Source organism: Mucor velutinosus (genome assembly GCF_035048745.1).
Source record: "Mucor velutinosus strain NIH1002 chromosome Unknown tig00000041, whole genome shotgun sequence".
Classification (NCBI taxonomy): domain Eukaryota; kingdom Fungi; phylum Mucoromycota; class Mucoromycetes; order Mucorales; family Mucoraceae; genus Mucor; species Mucor velutinosus.
The window spans coordinates 3,085,773-3,113,016 of NW_027041905.1; the positions used below are offsets into that span (position 1 = coordinate 3,085,773).

The 27,244-nt window shown below is 42.3% G+C and overlaps 8 protein-coding genes across 8 annotated transcripts; 3 read left to right on the forward strand and 5 right to left on the reverse strand.

Moving 5' to 3' along the window:
* Window position 1: 1 nt before the first annotated feature.
* Window positions 2–1,123, reverse strand: ATC70_001209 (MFS domain-containing protein; the record flags this gene model as incomplete). Its single annotated transcript, XM_064820607.1, has 1 exon — window positions 2–1,123. The coding sequence occupies one exon, from the start codon at window positions 1,121–1,123 to the stop codon at window positions 2–4; it is 1,122 nt and encodes a 373-aa protein (XP_064684527.1).
* Window positions 1,124–3,180: 2,057 nt separating this feature from the next.
* ATC70_001210 (uncharacterized protein) lies at window positions 3,181–4,879 on the forward strand (the record flags this gene model as incomplete). Its single annotated transcript, XM_064820608.1, has 6 exons — window positions 3,181–3,281; window positions 3,351–3,467; window positions 3,527–3,647; window positions 3,705–3,870; window positions 3,932–4,085; window positions 4,138–4,879. The coding sequence occupies 6 exons, from the start codon at window positions 3,181–3,183 to the stop codon at window positions 4,877–4,879; spliced, it is 1,401 nt and encodes a 466-aa protein (XP_064684528.1).
* An 803-nt stretch (window positions 4,880–5,682) lies between these two features.
* On the forward strand, window positions 5,683–11,926 carry ATC70_001211 (uncharacterized protein; the record flags this gene model as incomplete). The annotated part of the gene is made up of 4 exons (XM_064820609.1): window positions 5,683–6,008; window positions 6,060–8,390; window positions 8,450–11,772; window positions 11,829–11,926. The coding sequence occupies 4 exons, from the start codon at window positions 5,683–5,685 to the stop codon at window positions 11,924–11,926; spliced, it is 6,078 nt and encodes a 2,025-aa protein (XP_064684529.1).
* A 3,126-nt stretch (window positions 11,927–15,052) lies between these two features.
* Window positions 15,053–16,813, reverse strand: ATC70_001212 (C2H2-type zinc finger transcription factor; the record flags this gene model as incomplete). The annotated part of the gene is made up of 5 exons (XM_064820610.1): window positions 15,053–15,166; window positions 15,229–15,379; window positions 15,436–16,102; window positions 16,159–16,316; window positions 16,371–16,813. The coding sequence occupies 5 exons, from the start codon at window positions 16,811–16,813 to the stop codon at window positions 15,053–15,055; spliced, it is 1,533 nt and encodes a 510-aa protein (XP_064684530.1).
* A 507-nt stretch (window positions 16,814–17,320) lies between these two features.
* ATC70_001213 (uncharacterized protein) lies at window positions 17,321–19,017 on the forward strand (the record flags this gene model as incomplete). Its single annotated transcript, XM_064820611.1, has 4 exons — window positions 17,321–17,398; window positions 17,460–17,720; window positions 17,774–18,397; window positions 18,460–19,017. 4 exons carry the CDS (start codon window positions 17,321–17,323, stop codon window positions 19,015–19,017), a joined length of 1,521 nt encoding a protein of 506 aa, XP_064684531.1.
* Window positions 19,018–19,480: 463 nt separating this feature from the next.
* On the reverse strand, window positions 19,481–21,025 carry ATC70_001214 (uncharacterized protein; the record flags this gene model as incomplete). The annotated part of the gene is made up of 3 exons (XM_064820612.1): window positions 19,481–19,656; window positions 19,721–20,701; window positions 20,773–21,025. 3 exons carry the CDS (start codon window positions 21,023–21,025, stop codon window positions 19,481–19,483), a joined length of 1,410 nt encoding a protein of 469 aa, XP_064684532.1.
* A 502-nt stretch (window positions 21,026–21,527) lies between these two features.
* ADE3_1 (tetrahydrofolate synthase) lies at window positions 21,528–22,899 on the reverse strand (the record flags this gene model as incomplete). Its single annotated transcript, XM_064820613.1, has 3 exons — window positions 21,528–22,090; window positions 22,155–22,606; window positions 22,733–22,899. The coding sequence occupies 3 exons, from the start codon at window positions 22,897–22,899 to the stop codon at window positions 21,528–21,530; spliced, it is 1,182 nt and encodes a 393-aa protein (XP_064684533.1).
* A 1,600-nt stretch (window positions 22,900–24,499) lies between these two features.
* Window positions 24,500–26,902, reverse strand: ATC70_001216 (uncharacterized protein; the record flags this gene model as incomplete). Its single annotated transcript, XM_064820614.1, has 10 exons — window positions 24,500–24,641; window positions 24,729–25,372; window positions 25,428–25,494; window positions 25,549–25,786; window positions 25,842–25,987; window positions 26,051–26,163; window positions 26,215–26,287; window positions 26,349–26,535; window positions 26,606–26,688; window positions 26,751–26,902. The coding sequence occupies 10 exons, from the start codon at window positions 26,900–26,902 to the stop codon at window positions 24,500–24,502; spliced, it is 1,845 nt and encodes a 614-aa protein (XP_064684534.1).
* Between the last annotated feature and the right edge of the window lie 342 nt (window positions 26,903–27,244).

The following is a 27,244-nucleotide window of genomic DNA, read 5'->3' on the forward strand; positions in this document are numbered from 1 at the left end:
ATTACGAGCTCATAATTACAGGAGATAAGCAAGGTGCATAAAACATTTCACCAGTGAATATTCCTTTCAGCGTTTTTGCCATGACAGCCAACCACAGCAAAACTAATACACATGTGAAGATAGCACCCAATACCCAAAAGAACATGGAGTTGAGGATGTTGCCAATACTCAACGTTGCTGTGGTGAATACGCCCAATGGGAAGGTCAAAGCCCACCAGCCCATATTGAAGGGAATGCCTTGTTTTGTAGTTATACCCACAGAGAAGGTAGCTACTGCGAAATACCAAACACCATAACCCCATAGAAACAGGGCTGTCAGGAACCCCACAGAATAAGCAACATCGCCCAAACCTACAATGAATCGATCGGCCAACACTGTTTTACTTGCAATGCCTAGCTGGATCACACCATACGCACCTTGTCCCAGCGGACCTAACGGTAAAAAGGAACTGATGATCACTTCTTTGGGCGGCAATTTGTTTACTATTAATCGATAGAAATAGATCACAATGACAGAAAAGGCTAACAGTAGGCCCATTCCCATCGTGATGATAGATATGATTAAGACAACCAAAGCACGATCTTGATCCAGATACTGAGCCAGTAAACCACCCGAAGCAGAAGCAACCACGCAAGGGACAATAGGTAAAAGCCAAGTGCCGTTCATAGTCTCCAGTGCATGATTGTGATGCACGATAACAAAGTACGGCACAACCAGAACCGTCAGAATAGTCAGTACATACTCAATGATCCACAGCACAAACGCTAGATCGAGTCCCCAGGCGTATTTATCCGCTACTGCAATAACTGTGAAATTGGTGATGGTGGTGAGACCCATTGGCATGGTTCCAATAAATAAACTTTGGTTTGAATGCTCCAGCACCAGTCGAATAATAGACGGCCAGATGGCGTATCTTGCAATGGTAATGATGAGGAATATACAGAACATGACAACGTTCATAATGTATATCACCAGTGCAATTGTCTGTAATCCTTGGAATTGGAAGGGAAAGTTGTGCAGCAGAATTGACAGAATACCTGTTCCCATGATAACACTAAACCAGGATGGTGTAAAGTGCCTAACCATCTCTTTCAGGCTCTTGCGTTCTAATCTTTCGCCCATGATAGTATTATATAGTAGAAAATGAATGAAAAGGAAAAGAATCTGGGCAGTTTTACATATCGGGTGTTATATAAATCGCTCATCAGGCATTATGAATGTTGAGAAAAATCTCTCTGGAGAATATATTGGCAGGTTTTACTATTATGAAACCGTTCCGATTTATATGGCTATAAATATATGTACTAATGGAGGCACAGAAGAGAGTTTTCCCCGAGTGCTTGCCTTCAGCTTTCAATAGCCTACTTGTAAAATGAAATCAATGCCAAGAAGCAATTAATTAGATTTTCATCAAAGTCAATGGCCCGTTGCACATCACCATCGCTAAGCATGTTGCACACACATGCCAGATATGTGTTGTATATTTCTACATGTTGCTAATATCTTGTTAGTAAACAACGGTTTGGATCCAATGGTCTTGAATGGCACCAGAAGAAAGAAAACCCATAGTACATGGTAGTTGACAAAATTTAATAAAGGCATTGGAGCCATTGGATGAATGCGGTCATATTATAGGATGCCTTTATAAGATACATTAGATAAGCGAAAATTCTTAAAATACCAGCGTCAAACCGCTCGCGCAATCCACCCTCACTTTGCAGATGCTCTTCCTTGAGATGATGCATGTTTCTCATGTGAAATGTCATAATTATATAAATTGTTACAAGCACCAATGTATCATAGAAAGCTACAATGGAGCCGTTGTCAACAAACGGATGAACACATTTATGATCGCTGGCGAAGCAGAATTATGCAAGAAGTTTACTTGGGAAATTGATTTCCAAATATGTTTACAGGAGCATTACTTACATAATCAGCAACAGCAAATACCATTCCTTGTTCTTCTTTTGACCCGTCTGTAACTTTAAAGCGTCTTGAAAAGAGAAGCAAGAACAGAAACATGATTTGAAGACTTGATTCTCCTATTGTGTACAGGGATTTTCCTTATGGACCTACCGATGCGAGAAGCCTCCAAACCTATAGGTTTGACTCCTCTAGGCTGCCACATGCTTATATTAATGAGAACAATGCATATACGGGTAGCCAGCATACTTACATTACCCTCATATTACTCAAATTATGCAAAATACAGCAAAATTTGGACACATTTGAATTGTCTTTTCTTGTGTTGGAAACCGTTTTAAGCCGCCAGAATAGCACCAAACAATTGCTCTCAATCAGCACTTACTTATTGACACCTTTGCTCAACTTTTTTAGGACCTGAAAAACATGGCCAAAAACCATGACTTTTACTATGATATACGTTACGCCAAAATGTTTCTCTCGATCCAATGCAACCTCTGAAACTTCATTTTATGACATCTTCATAAGCAAAATATCGACCTTTTCGCCAAAAACTACATTTCATATAATCTAAAATCTCTCAATAAGTTCATTCATACTTCTCTTTATAGTTGGCATCACCAAATGCGCGTTAAAAAGTACTTTAGGAATGTATTAGAAAGTATGGGATGATCATCACAGTTTACATAGTCGAATTTTGAAAAAAAAAAAAATTAATCAAGTCGCAATTTGATCGAAAACGAACAAACCAGACAAAGAAAAATCTCGTGCGGACTTACAACCAATTTTGGCTGGCAAAATTGATGCCACAGGTAATAGATGCCTTTTAAAGGCTCGAAAGAAGAGGATTGCGAATCGTAAACTACTATAGCTTAATCTTGCTGTCTTCTATTACTTTATCCGCTTTTGAGTATTTGAAAAACTCATTGGTTGGGCGAAACTACTTATCCAAATGTGAACCCCAATGCCAAATGCTAACCTGTTCATTTTACTTAAATTGTGTACGATGCGTATGTTGAAGACAACATGCCAAGAATGCTCAATCATAGAATGAATGGCCCATTAGCGGCTTCTTTGTTTGGAAGGCAGTGCATGAAAAGTATGATTTCCTGATAGTAAGTATCTACATCTTACAGACATTGAGTACTACTACGCAGCCTCTGAAGGGTGGCTTTTGGACTGAGAACAAATAAATATCGAAATCAAGAAAAAAATATTGCCCTTTTCATCCCACTCTTTTCAACACAACTCATACAATGGTAACCAGCACAAATACTACTAAATCCACCGAGAAGCCCTGTTGCAAGTGTAAAACCGAGAATGCTACCTTATTGATCCGTCAAGCATATTACTGCCAGTAAGTATCTTGCGTTAAATGTCAAAAAAATCCTATCAATGACCAACACAATGCTCTTTTTGATGGCAGGTCTTGCTTTATGTTTGTGTTCATTGGTAAATACAGATCAATTCTTTTACGTTTAAGAAACAATGACAGAAAGAATGGGAAGGTTCTGTTGGCATGCTCAGGTGGTCCTTCATCCATGTAAGTGTGTGTTATGCTGCGAAAGAGAGCAATTGGGATGCGATGACTAATGGAAACAGTGCCATGGTGAATTTGACCAAGAATTTCATGCGTGTGGTGCCTTCTGAAAAGAAAAAAGTACAACTTATACCTGAAGCCATCGTTTGTCATATCGATGAAAGCACTCTATTTGAATCAACAGTAAGTAAAACAAGCTACTCGCTGCATCAAAGCAAGGTATTCAATTGTAACACATAGGCCAAGTCATCCGAGAAATTAGCTCAAGATTTCAAGCAACACTATTCTGAATTCGAGTATTTCAGCTATCGTTTGGAAGAAGTGTTTGGGCCTGAATTCACCAAAAGCAACACATTCGACAAGATCCTCAAGTCTACTTCAGGTGGTGTCGAGAATGAAGGATACGGTAAGGCGGCCTTAAACGACGAAAACATACGAATGTAGGAAGGCTCATATCACCCTTGTAGAGCATTATGTCAAGTGTGTACAAAGTAACTCCAACAAATCTCAAGCCGAGCAACTCAAGCAATTATTCACCAATATTAAAAAGACAACCGCCAAGGAAGATTTGCTTTGGAACATCAAGATGGAGATGCTTGTAACTGTGGCAAGACGTGAAGGGTAAATCTCGGGTTCATCAGCATGTAGCCTTATACTGATTGACTGTTTCTAGTTGTCCTTATATCTTCATGGCCGATTCGGCTACTCGTCAAGCCATCAAGATGATTTCCATGACCAGCAAGGGCCGTGGATACAGTGTGGCATTGGACGTCAGCGTAGACAACACACAAAGCTTCAAGGATCTTTGCATTATGCGTCCCATGAAGGACATGCTGTCAAAGGAGATTGGATTTTACAACCACTTTGCCAACATAACTCAATTTGAGACATTGCCCTATAACTTCAGCACCATGATGCCTGGAAAGACATCGATTGATCGATTGACCGAAGAGTTTATTGTGAGCATCGAGCGAGAATTCCCATCTACTGTCAGCACCATCTGCCGTACAGTCATGAAATTAACGCCCTCTGCCAACATGGACCTGACCAAGACCTGTGCTATCTGTTTGATGCCATTTGAAGCCGATATTGGCGCATGGAGACAACACATTACTGTGGCAGATGTTTTAGATGCTGATGAATCAAAGACAAAACAACAGTCTGCTGATTGTGGAGATTGCTCCAACCCTGATGGTGGGTGTTGCAGTAGCGAAAGCACTGATAAAGAGCCTCGCATCGACATGAACCAGTTTCTGTGCTACAGCTGTCAAGTCAACCTTAAAGATTACAATGAAGAGTCTGTTGCATCTTTGCCACCCTACGTTGCTGAAAATGTCTGCGACCAAAGCAGAGACAGCAGGTTATTAAGCCAAATCAAGGACTTTTTGATCGAAGACAGTGATGATGGAGAATAACGTGATGGGGAAGCATTGAATTTTGTAAATAAATAGACTTTTTCCTCTGTAAAAAAAAAAAAAAAAAAAAAAAAAAAGAAATGATCCGGCAAACAAGCAACACCCCTTTTGTCAGTAGTAGTTGGAAACAAAACAAATCGAAATGAATAAACATGTATCACTGGGATTTAATAGCAGCTATTTGAAGAAAGGGGACGATCACTGTTGAAGCAATTAGGCTCTTAAAACGCTGTATGTATGTATATTAAAATGCCCAGAGATTGTGCTTGTTTGTGCAACTGAAGTTCTGCCTTTCTCTTGAGGATACATCTCTGGGCATCCATTTATTTATATTAAATCCATTGTGGAACTGACATACCGTACAGTCGATTGCAGCACGTATTTGAGGGGAGGTCCAATTTGGGTATTACACAATTTTGGAGATATTGCAGAGAATAGAAAAATGTTGACATGTTGGCTCGTGTACCGTGGTTTCCATCGTGTGGGATATTTTAAGCATGACGAGCGCAAGGGTATTGACACGATAGCTAGACTTGAAGGCACGGCTGTGTGCCAAGAGCGATGTGCCTGTATCAAAATGCACCCTGGATTCCTATCTCATATAAACTGTACTCATTGCAATCCCTCCCACAATCCATGTCATTGGAGGATGCAACTTTTGGCCATATCATGTTAACCCAGAATGTTGAATTGTTATATAAATAGGTTGATTCACACTCCTCGTCAACATGATAATATATAAACCAGTATGATACAAGATAACTGTCATTTTTCCCTTCTCTTTCATTTTCTCTAATATTTAAATGCAAGAAGATTCTCGCACTGATCTAGTGTCCCTCTATCAGCTAGGCGGACAACCGCCCAGTGAAGAAGCCATCTACAATCTACTAGCCAGCAGATACAAACGCAATCTCCCATATACCCAACTAGGCTACACTAGCCTTGTAGTCGTTAATCCCTATCAACCATTGGAGCTACTCAATGATGCCACATTGCGATCGTATGCTGATATTGGATACAAGGATCTATCTGAAAAGAAGCCTGCGCTACAGCCGCATGTCTACGAACTAGCGACCAAGGTGTATTTCAACATGAGACGCACAGGAGAGGACCAGAGCATCATTTTGAGGTACGTGTAGTAAAATAATCGCAGCATGTCAAATTAACTCTGCTTTTGCAGCGGCATCACTGGCTCTGGTAAAAGCACCACACGCACGCACTTTCTCTGTGAACTACTGCAGCTCTCTACACACAACAAACGAGAAAACAAGCTAGGCTCTCAGATACAAAATGCGCTGGTAGTGATTGAAGCCTTTGGGCATGCTCGTACAACACAAAATGTCTCGGCATCCAAGTTTGGTATGTTTCAGGAAGTCCAATTTAACGAGCGGGGCCGCATTCTGGGTACAAAGACCTTGACCTACCAATTTGACAAATCGCGAGTAACTCAAGTACCACCCAACGAACGCACATACCATGTCTTTTACTCGCTTTTGGCTGGTACCACCGTGGATGAGAAGAATGCGCTTCATATCAACTTTAAGCCAGACTATTTCCACTACCTGAATCAATCAGGCTGCATCGCCACGTCCGATTGGAACGATGAAATCGAATTCAGTGATCTCAAAAGTGCTTTGAAAATGTGTGGATTCAAGGCAAAGACAGTGACTCAGATATTCCAGCTGCTGGCTGCCATCTTGCACATTGGCAACTTGCAGTTTCAAGAAAACACAGACGCTCTGGCGCAAGAAGCATGTATTGTCAAGAACACAGATATTCTGGACATTGTGGCTGTCATGCTGGGCGTGCCGCCTACCAAGTTGGAGACCTGTTTGACCTACAAACTCAAGCTGATTGGCAAGGAAGTGTGCACCATCTTTCTAAACCCTCAAGCTGCCATGGAGCAGCGTGATGAACTCGCCAGCGCCTTGTACAACGTTCTGTTTATGTGGATCATTGAATCTGTGAATCGAAAGATCTGCTACTCGGGTGTTCAAGAGCCCTGTAATGTCATTGGTATCATGGATCAGTTTGGCTTTCAAAATTTTGCAACCAACGGATTCCAGGAGTTCTGCGTCAACCTGGCTAATGAACGCATGCACCACTTTTTGGTCAACGAACACTTTAACAATGAGCATGGCAGAAATGCTGCCATGGTGCAGGATGGCGTCCCCTTGCCCATGCCCAAGGTCATTGATAACTCGGCTTGTTTAGAGCTGCTGTTGGGCAAAGACAAGCGGCAACTGATTGAGGATGCTCGCAGCAAAAAAGAGGCTCTGAGCAAGTCGTCTTCCCTGGGTCTAGGCGGCATCACTGGTCTGATGGACAGAGATACGGCTCGACTCCAGTCTGGCGCCACCGATGCCAGCAATGCCAACTTTTTAGCTTCATTACAGCGCCAATTCTCTAGTCATCCTGCATTGTCTCGCGGCTCACAGACGTACGCTTTTGGTATCAACCACTTTTCTGGCACAGTGCACTACTCTGTCGACATGTTTATTGAAAGAAACTTGGATGATCTTTCACCTGATTTTGTCAACATGCTGCGAGACAGCAGCTCCAACACATTTTTATCCAACTTGTTCCAGGGCACAGCCATGGCCACCGAGTCGCATCCCAAAGACGCACGCACCATTGTCAAGGCACAGCTCTCCAGCAAGCCCACGCGTGCGCCTACCATGAGAAGAAGAGCCACCAAACGCAGACCTGAAAAAGTAGCCAATAATGATAGTCCAAGTTCTCCAGAGAATGCAGCCAACACAGACAATACGGAGCTTGACCAACAGATCAAGCAAGCGGAAGAAGCATATCAAGACATGCAAGAAATGACAGTGACAGACCAGCTTTACATTACACTGCGAGACATCACCTTTTCCATGTCAGATACCAGAATTTACAACATCATCCACATCAGGCCCAACGACATTCAAGCGCCTGAATTTGATCACAACCGAATTCGCTCACAAATTCGTGCCTTTCTGATCCCTGATCTCATTGTCCGCCACCACTTTGATTTTGCAAACGACTACACATTCCAAGAGTTTACGGAGCGGTACCATGTCTTTATGGACTCATTGCAGTTGGAAGCAAGCGGCTCTGATAGAGAGGCCATTGAGCGTGCTTGTGCACTAATGAATTGGAACCAGCAGACTGTCTTTGTGGGCCGAGAAATGGTGTGGCTCAATTATGAGGTGTGGAAAGAGCTGGAAGATGGCCTGCGTGCTGCTGAAAAGGAGGAGAGAAACCGTGCCAAGATGGAACTGGAGAGCAGCGCAGCCTTGAACAACAACATGAGCCTGCCTGCCTCTGAGGAAGACGGAGGAGGATATGCTGCTCAGCAAGGTGATCGTCTCTTGACAAATCCATACAGTTATGATGATGATATCAACCAACACTATGTCGACTCCCCTGAACAAGACTATGCAGACAACGGGAGCTACGTCTACAGTGAAGGAAAGCCAAGTCAATGGGGCGAAGAATCTGAATGGGGTATTACTGGGCTTGCAGAAGGGTAACTACTTCAATAGTGTATATCAAACATAGTACTCACTGTTATTTTTCTTTCTTTAGATTTGGCCCCAACATGGACATGAGCAAAATGATTGAAGACATTCAAGCACCCAAGATTGAAAACATTGAAGAGGTTCCCATTACCAATGTGCGTCGTTGGTGGGTTCGTTTTGTATGGCTCAACACCTTCTGGATCCCGTCTTTTCTACTAAGCAAACTGGGTAAAATGAAGCGCTCAGACATTCAAATGGCATGGCGTGAAAAGGTGACACTCTGCATGATCATCTTTTGGTTCTCTGCAGTCATCCTGTTCTTTATCGTCGGTCTCGGTGAAGTGGTGTGTCCAGGCACGTCTACCATGTATTCGACATCCACTGTCAGCAACCACAACTCTGCCAACGACAACTACATGAGTGTCCGGGGCACCGTGTATGATATGACTCAGTTCTCCAAGGCGACACACGGTACATCTGCTTACACGGCAACGCAAGACGCCATGGATGCCCTGGCTGGTATGGACGTGTCCTCCTCTATTCCTCCTCCACTGACAGTGGCCTGTTCTGGCCTTGTCACGGACAGCAACATCAGGATCCTTGCCAATACAAGTGTCAATGCACAGGCTTCCTTTATCCATTACTCTGGTGATCAGGTACAGATCCCAACGCTTGAAGATACCAAGGACCCTTACTGGTACTGGAAGACCTTTCTGCCTACTATTCAAGACTACAAAAAAGGCACGTTGGTCCATTTGATCAAAAATCTAAAGGCAGATGCTGAAAGCTGGGGCCGCTACGCCTTGGCCATCAACAACAATGTGTATGATCTCAACGACTACTTTACAACCATGGATACCTATGGTACTGCCAACGGTAATTACAGCTTCTTATCTGGCACCGTGGAAGATCTCTTTAGTCTGTTCAAGGGAACAGATGCCACATCTAAATGGGAACAATACAAGGGGAAAATGAGCGTGGAAGAGCAGGAGATGAATATGAACTGCTTGAACAACTACTTTCTAATCGGCTATGTAGACCCCCGTGAAACTGCGCGCTGTTTGTTTACAAACTACCTGCTGCTTGCCTGTGCTTGTCTCATGTGTCTGGTCATCTTGGTTAAGTTCCTTGCCGCGCTTCAATTTGGCAGTAGACCTACACCTGAAGACCATGACAAGTTTGTAATTTGCCAAATTCCTTGTTACACTGAAGACGAAGAGTCTCTTAAAAAAACGATTGATTCGCTCACCGTGATGAAGTATGACGATAAGCGCAAGCTGCTGTTCATCATTGCTGACGGCATGGTCATGGGTAGTGGCAATGATCGCCCCACGCCTCGCATTGTGTTGGATATCCTGGGCTACGACACCAAGCAGGACCCTGAGCCTCTCATGTTCAAGTCTGTAGGCGAGGGTGCCAAGCAGCTGAATTACGGCAAAATTTACTCTGGCCTGTATGAATGCGAGGGCCATGTTGTGCCGTATCTCGTGGTCGCCAAGGTGGGTAAAGCCTCTGAACGCGCCAAGCCTGGTAATCGTGGTAAACGTGATTCTCAAATGATCTGCATGAACTTTTTGAACCGTGTCCATTTCGACAGCGAAATGACGCCCATGGAATTGGAGATGTACCATCAGATCAAGAATGTCATTGGCGTGAATCCTTCTTTTTACGAGTACATTCTCATGGTGGATTCTGACACGGAGGTTATGGACTACTCGCTGAATCATCTTATCTCGGCCATGCTGCACGATGCGCGTATTATGGGCATCTGTGGTGAAACGGCTCTGGCCAACGAGAAGCAATCGTGGACTACCATGATTCAGGTGTATGAATACTACATTTCGCATTATCTCGCCAAGGCATTTGAGTCTCTGTTTGGCTCTGTCACCTGTCTGCCTGGTTGTTTCTGTATGTACCGTATTCGCACGCCTGTCAAGAACGAGCCCCTCATTATCTCACCTTCTGTGGTCCACGACTATGCTGAAAACCATGTGGATACGCTGCACAAGAAGAATTTGCTGTCGCTAGGTGAAGATCGATACCTGACCACACTGATGATGAAGCACTTTCCTCAGTACAAGATGAAGTTTACGCCCTATGCCATGTGTCGTACTGTCGCCCCTGATAAATGGAAGGTGCTACTGTCTCAGCGTCGTCGCTGGATTAACTCTACCATTCACAATTTGATGGAAGTTGCTCTGCTGCCTGATCTCTGTGGTTTCTGTTGTTTCTCTATGCGTTTTGTCGTGCTGGTGGATCTGATTGGTACCTTGACACTGCCAGTATCGTTTGCTTACCTCGTTTACCTGATCTACGTTATGGCAGCTCACGCTGGTCCCTTCCCTACACTGGCTATTGGTATGTTGGCTGGTTTGTACGCACTTCAAGTCATTATCTTTATCCTCAAACGCCAATGGCAACACATTGGCTGGATGATATTTTATCTATTTGCTCTTCCTGTCTACTCATTCGCGCTGCCCATCTACTCTTTCTGGCATTTCGATGATTTTTCGTGGGGTAATACGCGTGTTGTCGTAGGTGACAGTCAGAGAAAGATCATTGTTACAGATGAAGAAAAGTTTGACGAAAAGATGATTCCCATGAAGAAGTGGAGTGTCTATGAACAGGAGCTGTGGGAGATGCAATCGCATCGCTCTGGAGAGTCTGGCTTGACTGGAAACTCGTACAACAGCTATGGTATGGTGCCTCCGGGCTACAATCGCAGTGTTTATAGCGGCATCAGCAGCCCTGCTGGCGAGTATGACTATTATCGCGATACCAAGGTGAACGATAAGCCAAGAAATAGGCAGTCGTATGCCTTTAGTACATCAGGTTCTGCTGTGGGTTCTGACTACGGTGGAAGCGCTCCTACACCTGGCGGTATGATCCCTATGCAAGAGTATAACCGTAATATGATGACTACACCACCTCCTGGTATGCCAATGAGACCCATGTCCTTTGCAAGCTCTGCTCATCCGGATTTCATGAGCCAAATGCAGCCCATAAATACTATGACACCGATGCCACCGATGCAGCCCATGATGATGGATCCAAACTACCCACATGACATGCAAAGCCCAAGTCTCTACAATACCCAGTTGCCTCTCATGTCTCAACCGGCATTTGATCCCAGCGCTATGGGAGGTGCCCCTTCGCCTGCCTTCAATAATCGCCCTCGCACTAATTCTACCTTTGATCCATCAACAGGTGGTTCTCAGCTGTTTGGACACACACAGAGTGAAATGGATACACCCGCCATGGGTAATGTGAGTCAGATGTCTGTATTGCCGCCCATGATTCCAGCTGGCTTCCCTACAGATGAGGAGATTTTGAGCGAGATTCGTACCATTTTAGCAACAGCTAATTTGATGAGTATTACGAAGAAACAAGGTTTGTAGATTATTGATTATCCTTTTAAGCATTATACTAACATCAACTTCTACTAGTTCGTGAGCAGCTGTCTGATATCTTTGAATTCGATATGAACTTCAAAAAGGATTTCATCAATAGTAGTATAGAATATATCCTTCAAGGCAAATTATAATAAAATGCGTATAAATCGTACTTTTTATATAGCAAGTTGCGACTTTTTTTTTGGTGCCTTGCAGTGATCAGATTATTATTTCATCCAAGCTGATATCATACGTTTGCAAATGATTTGCCATGTCGAAAGACAATAGAAAAAGGCAGTTGGTGGTATCAAGAGCTACTGTCGTGGTAAACGCGACCCTCCACCAGAATAAGCTCCTTCAGAAAAACTAATGCCGCTTTGTGGTCACTCTTTTGTGTGTTTGCACTTGAAGAACGCAGCGTCAACATCATCACTAGCGCCCACAACATGTTCAACCAGAGCATTTGGTCTTTTAGACTTCCTTAAATACGGCGAAAGCTTTTTGAAAGAATATCATCATCAAAACTATGATAGTGATGATCAAAATTGAAAAAGACTGCAATGCCTTTACTTTACTCGTCTATAGCCACCAGAAACATATCAAAGTCCAATGAAGTCCGTCACCCCCTTTATGGTGCTCACCACATCGTTTACAAGCCCTCTGCCACCGGTGGCGGCGCTTGCACTTGCACCAGCACCTGCACCGACATCATTAAAACGTATGCTATCTGCTTGTGATTCGTTGCGGTTTTTCGCACCTAAAGCAGCTGCAGATACCTTGGAAATGTTTGTCGCCATTATTGGGACAATGACAATGGCAAAGAGAAATGTAGCTCTCATAATATGCTTATGTTTAATTGGAGAAAAGAGAAAGAAAGAAAAGAGTGCTATCAGTAGGATGTAATATATAAATGGCATCTCTTTCCTGTGCTGCTATATAGCATCTTATATGCAGAAGTATGTGAATCTGTAGATGCATGCCAGCTTTATGGGGTGAATGCAGGGATACTGATTGTATCTTTCATAGCATCGAGATTGTTCTTTGAGGCAGTGCAGATGATCGAAGACCTGGCACTTCAACCGGTAAACTGTCTTGATAATACTATGCAGTGCATTGCTAACACAGCAAAAGTTGCCTGCGATCATTTTAGCAAAGAATATTATGAATATAATAATTTTCCTCAAAAAATAAATCACACGAAAGAAAATATGTTACTCTGATGAGTATTATCATACTCGACAAGTTACAGCCTGTTTCGATAATCACAAAGTGACAAAGCGCAAGCGAGATTGCAAATTATTTCTTCGTTGTTTGCAATACATTACTTCATGTGTGTATGTGAATGCAATTTCACATTTATAACATTCAAATATTGCAACTAACATAGTTCAAGAAGGCGCGAGCGATTTTCTTCATATAAGGGTGTAATGAATAGAAGGAATATGTGAGCTGTTAATTATGCAACATACACAAATTGTTGCTGGAGGGCTAGAGGAGCATCAAAGGCGGAATGCAGTATAGGCAGATCGCGCTTTAAGTTGTATCCTGCTTGGCTGTTAACGAGATACAGTATATACAAGCAAATGTATGAAGCACATCCGTTTTTGAGCTTTAATATTTTGGCATATAGACCTTTTTGAGCCACCGGAATGGCGCCAAACAGTTGTACTCGAGTGGCAGTAACTTCCTGATACCTTTGCTCAACTTTTTGAGGACCCAAAAAACATGGCCAAAAATCGATCAAAAACCATGAGGGGTACCTCATAGTTTTCATCGAAAATCAAACGATCGTATTTTTGCCCTCAAAAATGAAGACTTTTGCTATGGTATATATTATATCGGCATATTTCTCTCAATCCAAGGCAACCCCTGAAGCTTTGTTTTTAAGGTTTTTATATGTAGTTTTTTTGACATTTTTGCCAAAAACCTAACTTTGTATTTTCCAAAATTGTTCAATAAGTTTATTCAAAACATGTATCCTACTTGGCACCATTGGATGCGTCATGAAAAGTACTTTTAGAAAGCTTAAGGAAGCATTGTTTTTTTTTGTAGGGGAGTCGAGTTCCAGGTTTTATTTAAAGTCCTTAAAATGTCATACTGAGGGAAAGAAAAGACTGTTGGTGGATCCAATGTCTGCAATGATGGGGAATAAGATATATAATAAACTAAGTTGGGAAAGAAATCTACTACTAATCAGATGCGACATCTAGAGCTAATACAATCATGCGAATCGTCAAAATAGGGATACTGGATAAGAACACAAAACACCAAACGAGAACATCAGTACTACGTCAAAATAATCACCAAAATGCATTCACTGAGATTTGAACCGGGATCATCCAGATGGCATGTTGGATGCTTAACCACTTCGCCCTACCACCATGGGCGCTTAAGGAAGCATAGGATGATCATCACAATTTATATAGTCGAACCTTGCAAAATAGTTCAATCAAGTCGAAAAAGAACAACATTTGTCCAATCTTGAACTCTAAGTTTGAATTAGATTTGGTGCTGTTGCTTGGCCAAAATGCCTCTTTGATGATGTCAATGATGATTGGGATGCCAATTAAATGAGGATCATGAATTCTAAAGGACTACCGTTTAGCTTGAGCCCTTTTGTTTGTTTTAGTTGGGTGCAGTATTTTCACATCTGACAACGCCAATCAGCCTGGCTCATCACTAAATATATGTAACCGCTGGTTCCTAATAATGATTTTCAGCATTTCAACATGGCATGTAGGCAGTATGCGTTTCATTGATTCATTTAAAAGAGACTACTGTCACTGTTTCAAAAGCTACTTTGATATGTGATAAGAATAGCTTTAAAACTTGTATCAGTATGTTCATTTGGAATAATGGCTGCAATCTCGTTGAGAGCTGGACGATTTTGAGTGCGCCTGTCTTCTTCTCCAATCTCATTTGAGAGTTGAGTCGAATGTGGGCATCCGCGTTGATATGCTCTTAGACTTGTCGGTCTTCTTCTTCACGCAGGATCTCATGAGCATGCTTGTAAATACAAACAAAGGCGTTTTGGGCCTTGTTCAGTGCTTAATGTTTTAAATCTTAATTGCCTCTAATTGTTTACTGGGACGCTTTTTTATAATGTTTGAATGTATTATATGTCATACAGCGTTCAAGTAAAGTACATACATAGTACTCTTGTCAAAAAAGTTCTATTGTTAGTTGATTTATTAAGTCTGATGGTAGATGAAATTTTGGTAGCACGGCTTAAGTTTGACACATTACATTTTACATTAACAATTGGAAGAGCTGGATAATTAAACCCTGAGATTCAGCTCTCTCTGGATTTTACGACTCTTGAACAAGGTTCTCTTACTGTCGATATCCTCGTCGGATAACTGAGCAACATCGTTTTCAGGAGAAAAGACACACTGTGCAAGAAAGCGATGTTAGTTCGCTTTGAAGCATGACCGCAGCCGTATAATTGTATTACCTTTAAGAATTGATCACAGTCAATCAGCCTCTTGGGCATGTTCTGAAGAAGCTGAAATGTATCTACTGAATCTTCTGCATTCCGAATGCGCTGCTCATTCAGTTTCAAGATGGTCAATGCTGCTTTGTATAGCATCTTGCAACCTTCTCCACTACAAAACACAGAATGAGTACACACGTTACACTCCATGTTAATCCAACTACTTACACGAAGAAGCAATCCCAGATACGAAGCACGGTTTCTACAGGAAGAATGTTGATAAAGAGCGTCAAGAACCAATGGCTGGTCATCAGGGTGATGGGAGGCAGTTCGTCATTCTGTTCGCATTCCCAGAAGCATCTTTTACTGCCAATCTTGGCCCAAACACCCGGCATTTTCTCATAGACCATCATCATGAGCACCGTCTGTTCAATATTGGCTCCTGCCATGGTAGTATCAAACATATTCTGAGGGAAAATGTCATGCACAATGGTGACCAGCATCCAAAATGTCTCTTCCTCACTCAAAAACAAGAGTAAGAATCCCGCCAAAAAGTTGAGTGATTGACAGTAGCCTATGTTTGGCGAATGAGCGCTGAAAGCAAGCAAAACTCGACGTAGTTGTTGGATTTTTTCATTTGAGCGTGGCTCCACTGTTGTCGATCCATCTGGATGCTGAATATCACAGGCAAAATTCGAATTGTCAGGAAACGTGCGGTGGAGATCCTTGCTGATGGCATCTGCGTATTCGTTGTTGGCATCATCGCTCTCCACGATTTCCAAGAATAATGAGTATCGGCCTGAATTTTCTTGTAATTTCTTGTTGGCGCCACTGTAATGCATCCAGACTTTGGCTCTCATCGCGTGTGGGATTCCCTTTCTGACATAACGACTTACTATATTCAGTTAGTTTTGTACAGGCAAGGACATACAAGGAGTTCAAGCAACTTACATTGTGGACACAAGTCTGGCCACTGCTGTTCGTTGTTGGCAAGCAATTTGTTCCAACTTTTAGTTTGCTTTTCTTGTATCAGTTTATAACGCTGCACAAATTCGATTAATTTGGATGCTTTGATCCATTGCGTTGGTCTTTTGAACCCATAAATGTCTCTATAGCTATATCATGAGTAAGCTATGTCTAGGTGTCATTAAGGCCAATATTACCTTTCAGTTAAAGTATATGTTGGAGTAGAATAGCTACTGCCATCTTCTCTGCTATAGCAGCTGCTTGCTGTATTGTCTGACATGTATGACGAGGAGACTGACACCATCGACGGTGTTCTCTGTCTGTTTGAGCGACGGGTAGAAGTTGAAGCTGCATCTGAGATGATGGTATCTCCAGAACAGTAAGGAGAGTAAGGTCTGCATTCGTTTGTCACTACTGTGTAGTTTGTTGAATGTAGCCACAGATCAAAGTTGGCGGCAGTGTGTTTTCCTGAAACGGCTCTTACATGCTGCTTTGATAATAGCTTTTCATGCTCACTTTGCTGCTCCAATTTGCTTTTGATAGATAGCTCTTGCAATGCTTTTTGTAATATCGCTTGTTGTGCTTTTACCCGAGATTTCTCGGACGCATTTGAAACATAGTGCATTTCATATAAACTCATGTTGATGTTTCTTTATCTTTGTGTGTGTGTGTGTGTGTGTGTGTTTGTGTTTGTGTCAGGGCCGAGACAAAAACAAATTTAAAGCAAAAGGTATTTATATACAATGTTTCGAAAGGAGGAAAGTAATTTTATATATAATCGCAAGAAGCCATTGACGCACACAAACTGATTTTAGGGAGACATCCCCTTCATATTTGTAGTATTTGATTGGAAACCTCCTTTCCACGCAATAATTTAATGTATTAATTATTAATGTGTTTGTGTATATTGATTCTTCAAATCAATGACAACGGCCACTAGTGTTTACAAAAATGTTCAAATGAATACATGTGTCTACTCGAGATGCAGAAACGGTAAATCGTATAACCGCCCTGTTTGCTGCATTTGATACGTGTTCAGTTCTGAAGGAACAACACACACAATTTAATTGTGCATTTCGGGTGCCTCTTTTTCTCCAGCATACAAACATTTCTTTCCTCCCTTTTTTCTCATATTTGATTTGGAACAATGAACATTACGCTTACAGTTCCAGAAGCAGCCGCTACACCAGATACAATACAGTTCAAGCTGGCTCTGGAAGGAGACGTAAGTATATAGAATCATTTACGGCAAGATCGCTTTTGTAGCTGAAACGGCAAATCAACAGTTCCAGGGCGAATTTGAAAAGGTGCTGCCTACATCGTTCCGTACTTTTCAACAAATAAGCTGGATCTACCACAAACTAAAGAAAAGCTACCCGAAAATCGTATTACCTCCACTGCCCGACCCACCTATTTCTTCGCTCATTGACGACCAAGATTATGTGGAGAGAAAAAGACTTCAAGTGGAACGTTTTTTCGACAAGATAATGAGTCGCTCTGAATTAACAAGCAACGATGATTTCATTCATTTTCTGTCTACTGACATGGTACGTTGATATCGACTGTTGAGATACAGTGTGAAGGCTGATGGAACGAGTAGTCTCCTACTGAAGTTGGACCCTCCAACACTGGCGTACTGTCGTTTTTAAAATTCAATAGGGTGATCAAGCCAAGCACAGATCGAGGCTTCAAGTCATTTAAACCATCCGAGGTTATTGATGGAAATGATCAAGACATCTTTCACAAACATCAAATCTACATCCTTTTGCAAGAGTCGTACTATGGTTTCATTGCAGAGTCGCTGAATCAGCTTATCCAGACGAGAGAAGGATTAGGAGATGTGATGATACACATGGGCGATTTGATTATCGAAACAACCCAAAGCAAATACAGACTGGGAACAGGACTCAAGCTGGACTCGAGGGAGACGCAGAGAAACTTGGATAGGAAAATGCAAATGTTGGGATTGTTGATGGATGAATTGGGCTTTGTGTTCACAAGGCAGGGAAAGGAGGAATCCATGAAATTCGGTGATGTGATGATTGAATACAAAAACTCGCTCGACCCGTTAAAGGTCATCTTCAACGCAAGAACAGTGAAACTAATGGATTATGTGGATCAGCTGAAATTTCGAAACAAAAAGCGTGATAGATCCGATAAATTGAAATTGAGGTTAGGTATCAACCACCCGGAGGTGCGAGAAGTGATTGCAGAGGAGATAGAGGTAACAGCAAATTGCTAGCAGATAGTTTGATGTCATGGGTTATTAACAATGCCGAATCTCAGGCTTCTGAGGAATTGGAAAAGAATAAGAAAGATTTCGACGAATATCAAGAACAGATCAAGAAGGAAATCAAGCTGTTTGAGAGGCAGAAGAGCAAAGATCTGAAAAAGTCAATCAAGGACTATGTGGATCTCAGTATTCGATACGAGAAACTCAAGCTCAGCAATTTGGAGAAAACGCTGCAGGATATGCAACAGCCTGTAGTCAAAGTACCATTCAATTACTCAGTATCGCCCTCACAGTCTGTATTTGATTCATCGTCGTCCTCTGTAGCATCGTCGTCGAAAAATGCAAGACAGCAAAAAAAGAAGCGACAACAGCAACAGCAAACACACCAATGCAAGCACCATAAGGATTTGAAGAAACCCCTCAAGTCTTCTGCTTCATTACCTACTACCCGAAATGCAGCGACAGACACAAATCCAGAGAATAGCAGCAGCAATATGGAGGCAGTGGCCGTAGTAGGTAGTCATGCTGCCGCAAGAGACGATTCGGCCAAGATATCCTTGTCCGCCTCGTATGATGATCGTCTTTCTGCCAAAAATTGGATGGCAGAATAGACCTAGTCTTAGTATACCCCCATTCTATATTATCCACTTTAACATCTAACTCATAGTCTATTATTATATTGTCTCTGACATTTTGCAATAAATCCTCACAAACTGGTAATGTAATTTCGAAATACACGTCAAATATATGAACTGAAATCTCGATCTTTCAATGTGTGCAGCCAACATTTTATGCGAACATTGCTGTTACGGGATGATAATTCAGGGCTAAATGCATATAAGCATTTTCATTCAGTCAATCTCAACTGGATGCCATAATTCTGACTATACAAACCAGCCAAAATTCACTTCAATGTGGGGTGATTTGTAACAAATTTAAAGTAAGGGTCTGCAATTCATTTTTTTTTGGGAAAGCAAGGTAAGATTCGGGAAGATACAATTCTTAATTAATGCGGGAAAAGTTGATAGGAGATTGTAGTTGGATGGCAGAAGAAATGAGATTATGCAAAAATGTTTATGCTTGCTTTTGAGTAATGGCAATCATAGCAGCCAAAGCAGCACCAATGCCATTTCCATCACGAGTGATACCAACATTGATGTGATCAACACGCTCGCCGTAGATACCTCTCAAAGCATCATTGACACGTCTAGGGAAGTTGGGGAAATGTTCATAGACTGCACCTTCCATACCTAGAATACCACAAGCAAAATCAATAAACCCATTCTATAGAATCATATCACGCTCAAAACTTACTGATAGTTAAACCTTCCTCGAGGGCATTTCTCTTGTCAATAATAGCGCTCATAGCAGCAGCAACCAAACGAGCAGCACGTTGAGAGACAAGCTCACAGATGGTTCTGACAATTTGACGATCAGAGAGTGTGGTGGATGGCAAGTTCATGATGGCTTCCAGAATGTGCTTGGTGGCTTCCAAATCAGGTGTATCGTCAGAGCCAATTGCGCTCATGTAAGAGGCTTCAAAGAGATAAGGCGTGTTCAGTTCTGGAGTATACTGGCCGTCAAAAAGAAGACGGCGATCAAGGAAATCCACCATGATGATACGAGCAATCTCACCTAGATAGAGGCCAGACACCATCTTCTCAAAGACATGGACACCGGGATTGACAGATTGGCGGTTGACACGGTTATCGTAAAAGGTACGAGGCAAGAGGCCAGGATTCTTGTCACCAAAAGATCCCCATTCAGTGTTGATAATCATATCACCGTCAGCATTGGGAGGGAGCTCCTTTTGGTTCTTGATGATAGCCTCTACCTTTTCCCAATAAGCAGCGTTGGTACCTGTACTGATAGTACAGGCAACCAAGGTATCCAAACTACGGTAACTATGAGCCAAAAGACAGCCAACAGCACCGTTAATAACAGCTTCCACGTTGATATTGATATGACGACGTCTGAAACCAATCTGTAAGAGCTCGGCAATGTTCTTACCGTCGGCACCAGTGATTTCAAAGTCCTTGGTCCATTGGATAACGACAGCCTTGTTCAAAGCATGTTGTTCAAGAGGGAAGGACAGGACAAAACCAAGGCTCAAGGCTTGCTTGAGTTCATATTTACCGACAAATGACAAAAAGTTATCCACGCTCTCCACCAAGAAATCAATCATCGAGTTGATGGAGCCCTTCTTGAGATGTTCACTGATCACGAACTTTTGTTGACGGGTGCTGATGCGACCTTGACCATGCAAAGTGACAAGATAGATACGGATATTGGAGCCTGGTAGTTACACATATTACGTCAATGGTCTAGCAGTAATTCGCATTTGCTCCCTCTCGCCTCGTACTTACCACTCAATTCCAAACCAAGGTATTCGCCAGTTTCTTGACCAGTGGGATGCTTAAAGATCCAAGAGGGCAGCATGGCCATGTTGGACTCATCAGACTTGAGGCCAATGTCCATTTCGCGACGCAAGTCATCACGAAACTGCTTTAATTCGTCGGTAGACAGCTTGAAATGGTGTCTTAATTCTTCAATGGCTTCAATTTGAGCATCAGAGCCAGTGGTAGGGCCAGAGGAGAAGGATCTGCGAGGTTGCGACATGTTGTTGTATGAGATGAAATAAAGGGAAAAGTAAAAGAAGAAGAAGAAATGGGAAAATTAAAAGGAAACGAGGCGTTTTTATTACGGAATAGCGTGTGGATTGGGATTTCCAACATCCTCCGAAGATAGACTTTCCTTTCCTTTTGAACAATACGGGCTTTGGCTGGGCCAATGACTATTGCTCTGACAAAGTGATTTATACCGCCAAAGACAGTAGAGAAAAAAAAGTTTTCCATCCTCTTTTCTAGACGGGCATTATCTAGAGATAATCCAAGATTAGCAAAAAGGAAGCTCAGAAACAGCTTGCAGTTTCCTGCGTAACAATAGATTGATTAAATTGATAGTGTATCACACTGCAACCTGAGGCGCCTTGGTGATTGATGCATAAACTCTTTTACCGCCATTTACCGTCCTCTCTTTTCTTGTAGATGTAGGGTTTTATTGAATTAAACAAGATATAGAATAATGAAATGGCAGGGAAAAAACTAATACAAAAGCACGTCTACAAATCACCCTTATAAACCCAATTACCGTGTGTAGCAGGGGCGTACTTGGACTTGACAGTGGATGTCAGCATGCGCTGGAGTGTGATCACTGTAGGCTCCTCCTCCTCCCACTTGAAGTATTTAGGCTGCCACTCCTCACCAGCTTCTTGACGGGCAGCTCTCTCCTCTCTCTTCTGTGTCTCAATCTTATTCTTTTCGATACCAGCCAGGTTCGTGTCATTTGCACGAATAGCGTCAGATACCTTTTGCCAGATTTTGCGACTCTCCATGTCGTCTTGTTCTGCGGTCTCCTTGACGTGCATGGGAGCAGGTGTCAATGCAGTAACATCCAGGAAGGGCTCAGATGTCTTTGATCCATATTTAGTCAGTGTCGACTTGCCGCTCCATTGGCCTTCCATTTTGCAGATGTATTCCTTTGAGCTTCCTCCATTGCGACGAAGATAGCATTTAAAGTGGTTTCGTTCACCCGAAATCCAACCACGTGAGGTATATTCGATGGAGCAGTACAAGCCAGATGTTGATTGAATATAGGATGTACCGAGTAATTCGACATAGGGGGCTATGAGCAAAACAAACAATGTTTAATGCATTTGCCCACACAGCATAAAATAGATATACATTACCAGCATACCAAATACCGTTTACAGTGATGGAAGGACAAGAGTACATGTAGCTTTCGTTGCTGCGATTCTTCAGAGTCACTATACTTTGACCAACCTGATCGACAATCAGCGAAGTGCCCGAGAAGCGAGTCTTTTGACCCGTGTGGCCATTCAACGTGAGGCCATGCTTCTCATTCTTGATGTGGAATCCGGTCACGGGGGGATGATGGGATACTTGCTCAACAAGGACATCCGTTTCACCAGATCCTTGCAAGTCGCCCCATTGCATCTTGAATTGCTCACCCAGCACAGGATTGTAAGGCTTCTTTTCCCATTCGCCCTTGGGTACACGACGAGAATACGAAGCATTCAAGGAAGAGATGAACCATTTCACAAAGGCAATCATACGCTCCACCTCGTCATCAGATTTAGTGATATCTGTAAAGAGGTCCGGTTGCTGTGTCCAGTATTCACTGACAAATCATGGTTAGCCTATCGAGTATACGCTGCACTCCTTGTAGCATGTCTCCTCACATTCCACACAGCTTCTCCGCCGCCTCTCCTCCGCGTAGAACCCAATTATAAACAGGTATACTTACGAGTATTCAATCAAAGACACAGGAGCAAGCAGAAAGGCAGGGCAAGTCAATGAAGAAAGATCACCAGAGAAGGAAGCCAAGGACTTGAGGAACTGGTGGAAAGCGCCCTTTTGCTCAGTGGGAATCTTGTCAACGTTGTTCACTTCGTCGTTATCGGGAGTAGACATATTTTGGTTATTATATCAATGAAGAGAAAAGAAAAGCAAGAAGAGATGGATTGAGAATAATCTGATTTTGTACTTGCATATTACAATCTCCTTTTTCCTGCTCAACGGTTACCATTACGTCACTTTAAATGGACGTTTCGAATTGTGTTGATGTATCTTGAGATGCTGGCCATCATGCTCGCCAGCAATACCAGGAATGCCATGAACATTGGGGCCACCTTGTCGTTAAAAGACCAGTGAGCAAAGATGCTGTAGATCTTATGATGATGAATGCGAGAGAAAGCTATACAATTGTGTATGACGAGTGAATCATCTCATCAAAGCAACCCTTTTGTCAGAAACAAGATTAGTGTGTTTTCCAAACGATACTGTTCATCAGTCATGAAAGTCGCCCTCAAAAGCCCAACGCCAAAGCCATTATCTGGCAATTAGATGATCCAAATGAAGGCAGCTCACCCATATCCTCTTGAACCTTCTTGGCATAAACATATCTAGTCTCATCTTACATCAACTGATAAGCCGCCTAAAGGGTAAACTTACTTGTTTATCCGTCTTTAGGTCTGAATTATCATGTGGCATCCACCCTTCTTTGTCTGTGCATCGCTTGAATACCAGGCTCAATTTCAATTTTACAAAATGCATGTGCAAATGTCTAATTTCTCTTGATCTTTTAGGGCAATGCTGTGGCGTATAACAGTAGCAACTTGCAATCAATGCGACCGAGAAGCTTACTGAAGACTATGTAAAGTGTCGTGCCAAGGTGCCCTAGCCATGGTGCTACTAATACGCATGCCTCTTATTTACAAACATAGCACCATGGTCCGTGAATCCCTATTACGAGCATCTCATTCGAAAGAATCGGCTAAAATGTGTCACCGTATTATGTACATGCAACTAAACTTTAATTCTACATAGTAGTGATGCATGCTACAATAAATAGAGTAACGCCACATCCATTTTGACATGCTCGTAAAGCCTTTAATTGAGCAGAATTCATCCATTGCCAAGGCAACACGAGAAGCATGCTCCTTAATCAATGACGACTGCATGGCTTTAACTTTAACTTTATCGGTGCAAAATGATGTTTAGATGACAATTGCCTGTCTCAGTTGCAATGGAGTCTTAAAAGCGCACAGTGGAGTCGTCTTGGCAAGGTAGAGTTGCTCAGCAAAGGGTCACTGGCGCCATTGTCTCATGTACCATTCTTGAGCAGTGTTGCTTTGCAAGTTAATGCACATGTATAGCATGAAGGACAATCAGTCAAAACTATAGAGGACACATTACATGCATAGGCGTATCGTAATAATACCCAGAGCTTCGTATGGTGCTCAACAGCTGCACTGATACAAATGATGGCGTAATGCCCTGATAGCGCTGCTGCCTCTGTACAACACTAGAAGTTTCTTTAAAGATGTTCATGAAGATGCGATTAGGATCCGACTTTTTGTCGTTTGCATCACAGGACATCTTCACATTGCTTGGGTGTGTTCTCGAATGAGAAGGGGGCATATATTTTGAATGATACGTGCATTATCAGCCGTATAGTTTATGAAAAAGGCGAAGGTGAATAAATATATGGAATGGCATTGATGTTATAGCTTTAATGTGTATCGTTGGATGGCACGCCAGTTGGTGTGGGTTGGATATTAGCAAAAGTGTCTGCGGGTGTACTCTGAGCTGTGTAGGGTGTGTCATTTGTTATTGCATTGCTGCCCTGGTCGTCCCCAGAAATGTCTAGTAAACTACAGCCATTCATTAGTATGTCAACATCACACAACAACTAAAAAAAAAAAAAAAAAAAAAAAAAAAAAAAAAAAAAAAAAACTTACTGGTCAATGGATTTAGACAAATCCCCTCCATTGGCATGCAAAATGAGATAACATACACTGCTGTCCACATTGGGGAACATGCTCTTTAGTGTCTCCAAGTGTGCGTCAAACTGCTGTCTTTGTTGCATCACTATCTGATCCGGATGCGGTCTAGGAGGTAAAGGAGGCTGTTGCTGTTGGTCTGTCAGTTGTTGTTGTTGTTGTTGTTGTTGCTGCTGCTGCTGTTGTTGTTGGTAGTAGTATTGCTGCTGCTGATAAAACTGCTGCTGTTGCTGATGATACCGTTCTTCTTCATCTGGACTTACAGTTCTACTACTTGTTGCAGAGGTGTCACTCAATCCCTGAAATATCTTGCCCACAAAACTGATTGGTTTTTGCATGGTTTTTTGTGCAAATTGACTTCCTCTCTCCAACAAGGCAGCTGCTTTTGCGGGATCTAATAGTGGCTGTGCTTGAGATCGTGCGGATGATGAGCGTGATGGATGCAAGGCATTCTCATAGCTGATCTGCTGTCTATCCAATGCGACAGAAGGACGCTCGTGCTGCAACTCGGTCATTGTGCGTTCAATATTACTGTCGAAATCCTCCTTAGTGATCGACAATGATTTTGCCTCCATGGTTTCAATAAAAGAAATGGCGCCCATCTTTTGCTGGTGGTTAGTTTGGGGCTCGAATGGGTGTCCTGAATGATACACATACCAAGTTGGTCAGGTAATATCCTGCTTCCGCTTGCAATTGCTCTGGATTTCTAAAACGATAAATGTATCTAGGTAGATCCCATTAATATTCGGCAAACTGTCTCCGTTTCACTGCCACGTACTGAACATTCGAGACCAATTTCGGTGGATTCGCTCTAATGACGACGTAGATCAAGATTGGCAAGAATTTATCTGCACCTGCATCCCCCTCCACATGCTTGATTAAACCTAGATTGAATTCAATGAGAGCACGGCCCACGGCCTTGTCGGATAAATACATACCAAAGATCACTTTACAGCAATTTAAAATACAAATGAGCTTATCTCTTGGTGCTTTGTAGTTATTAATCTTCAGTATTTCTAGCAAAACGGGTTAATGTCGCACAACATTTCATTAAATAGTGTAAAAAAGTACCTGATTCGGCAAACGATAAAAACGATTCGTTATGCTCAGTTTCTGGTATATCCAAGTGCTTTTCGCGGATCCATCGAAAGATGCTGATCTTCTGGTGCAATATCTCGTCTCTCTCCTTGTCGTCCATTGTCGTTGGGCAGAATGTTCTGTTGTGTAGGTTGCTGTTAGTTGTTGTGCCACAAGATCGAGCAAAAGTAGCATGTACTCACACATGGTATAATCGATTCATGACCAACTTCTCCATTCCTTCCTTTGCATTTCCAAACTCTTGCTCAGACATGTCTCTCCACACATCGCATTCTCTCATTTTCACAAAGATAAACTGATTTGCCGTCAACATAACTTTCAGCCAAGATCAAATGTGCGCACTTACATCAAGAAAGTCTTGGATAATTTTGATTTGCTCATTCACTGTCCATGGTCTGCGATCAAATGCCTGCAAAAAACTGATGTCTCCGTAGTAGTTGAGTCAAACATGTGTTAATACAAGTAGGGATGCAGGCCTACCTCTTAAAATAGCGAGTAATAGGCTTTGCGTTTCGACTTCTCATCTGCTCCAAAAATCGGTTAAAGTCAAAGGGTATCTCTTGTTGAGGAGGGGTATCAGGTACGATCTGCATTTCGCTCGAGTTCAGTGAGGGACGTCTCACGTCGGTTGTTGTTGTGTTGGATGTGGGCGCGGTGGGTGTTTTGTCTGGATTAAAAAAAAAACCGCGCATGAATGCTATGCATACCACGATGCTCTTCAGTCTCTGTGTACTTACCATTAAATTGGTTGAATATATGATCCATCTCTTCCGTGTGGTGAATGGGCGTGGAGACCTCAGGAATTTTGTCTTTGAAATCACTGTTGTTACACATGAAAACGGTGAATAAAAGCTTACATAAATAGGTGGGGATGTCTCCTACTCTTTCTCTTTGCTTTCATCGTCGTCCTTGTCTTCCACAAGTCTGTCCTCATCTTCGTCTTCCATTTGGGACGATATTTTTGCCTTTTCATCAAATTCCTCTAGCAAATCATCGACTCCTGCGTCTTCTTTTGTCTCTGATGTTTGTTTCATTTCAGGTGTATGTTGGGTGTGGATATATAAGAAGAAAAAGGAGAGGGGGGCCAAGTAACGAAAAAAAAAGGGAAAGAGAAACAGAAGAGAGTATTCAAGTAGGAGAACACAAGAATAGCATCATATTCCATAGACTTTTGTATAGTCACAAGTAATCATTCTCTAAATGACGTATAAAATGAGGGATCCAAATGTGCAACTTGGTGCTATATTATTCAAAAGGAGCTGTCTAGGCATGATGCCCAGATGGATCTTCATTGTGATCAGAGCCAAGAGAGCCATAACAGCGTTTTGGTCTCGTGCAAACATCCATGCTCCGCAACAAGCTGTGTCCGTTTGCTG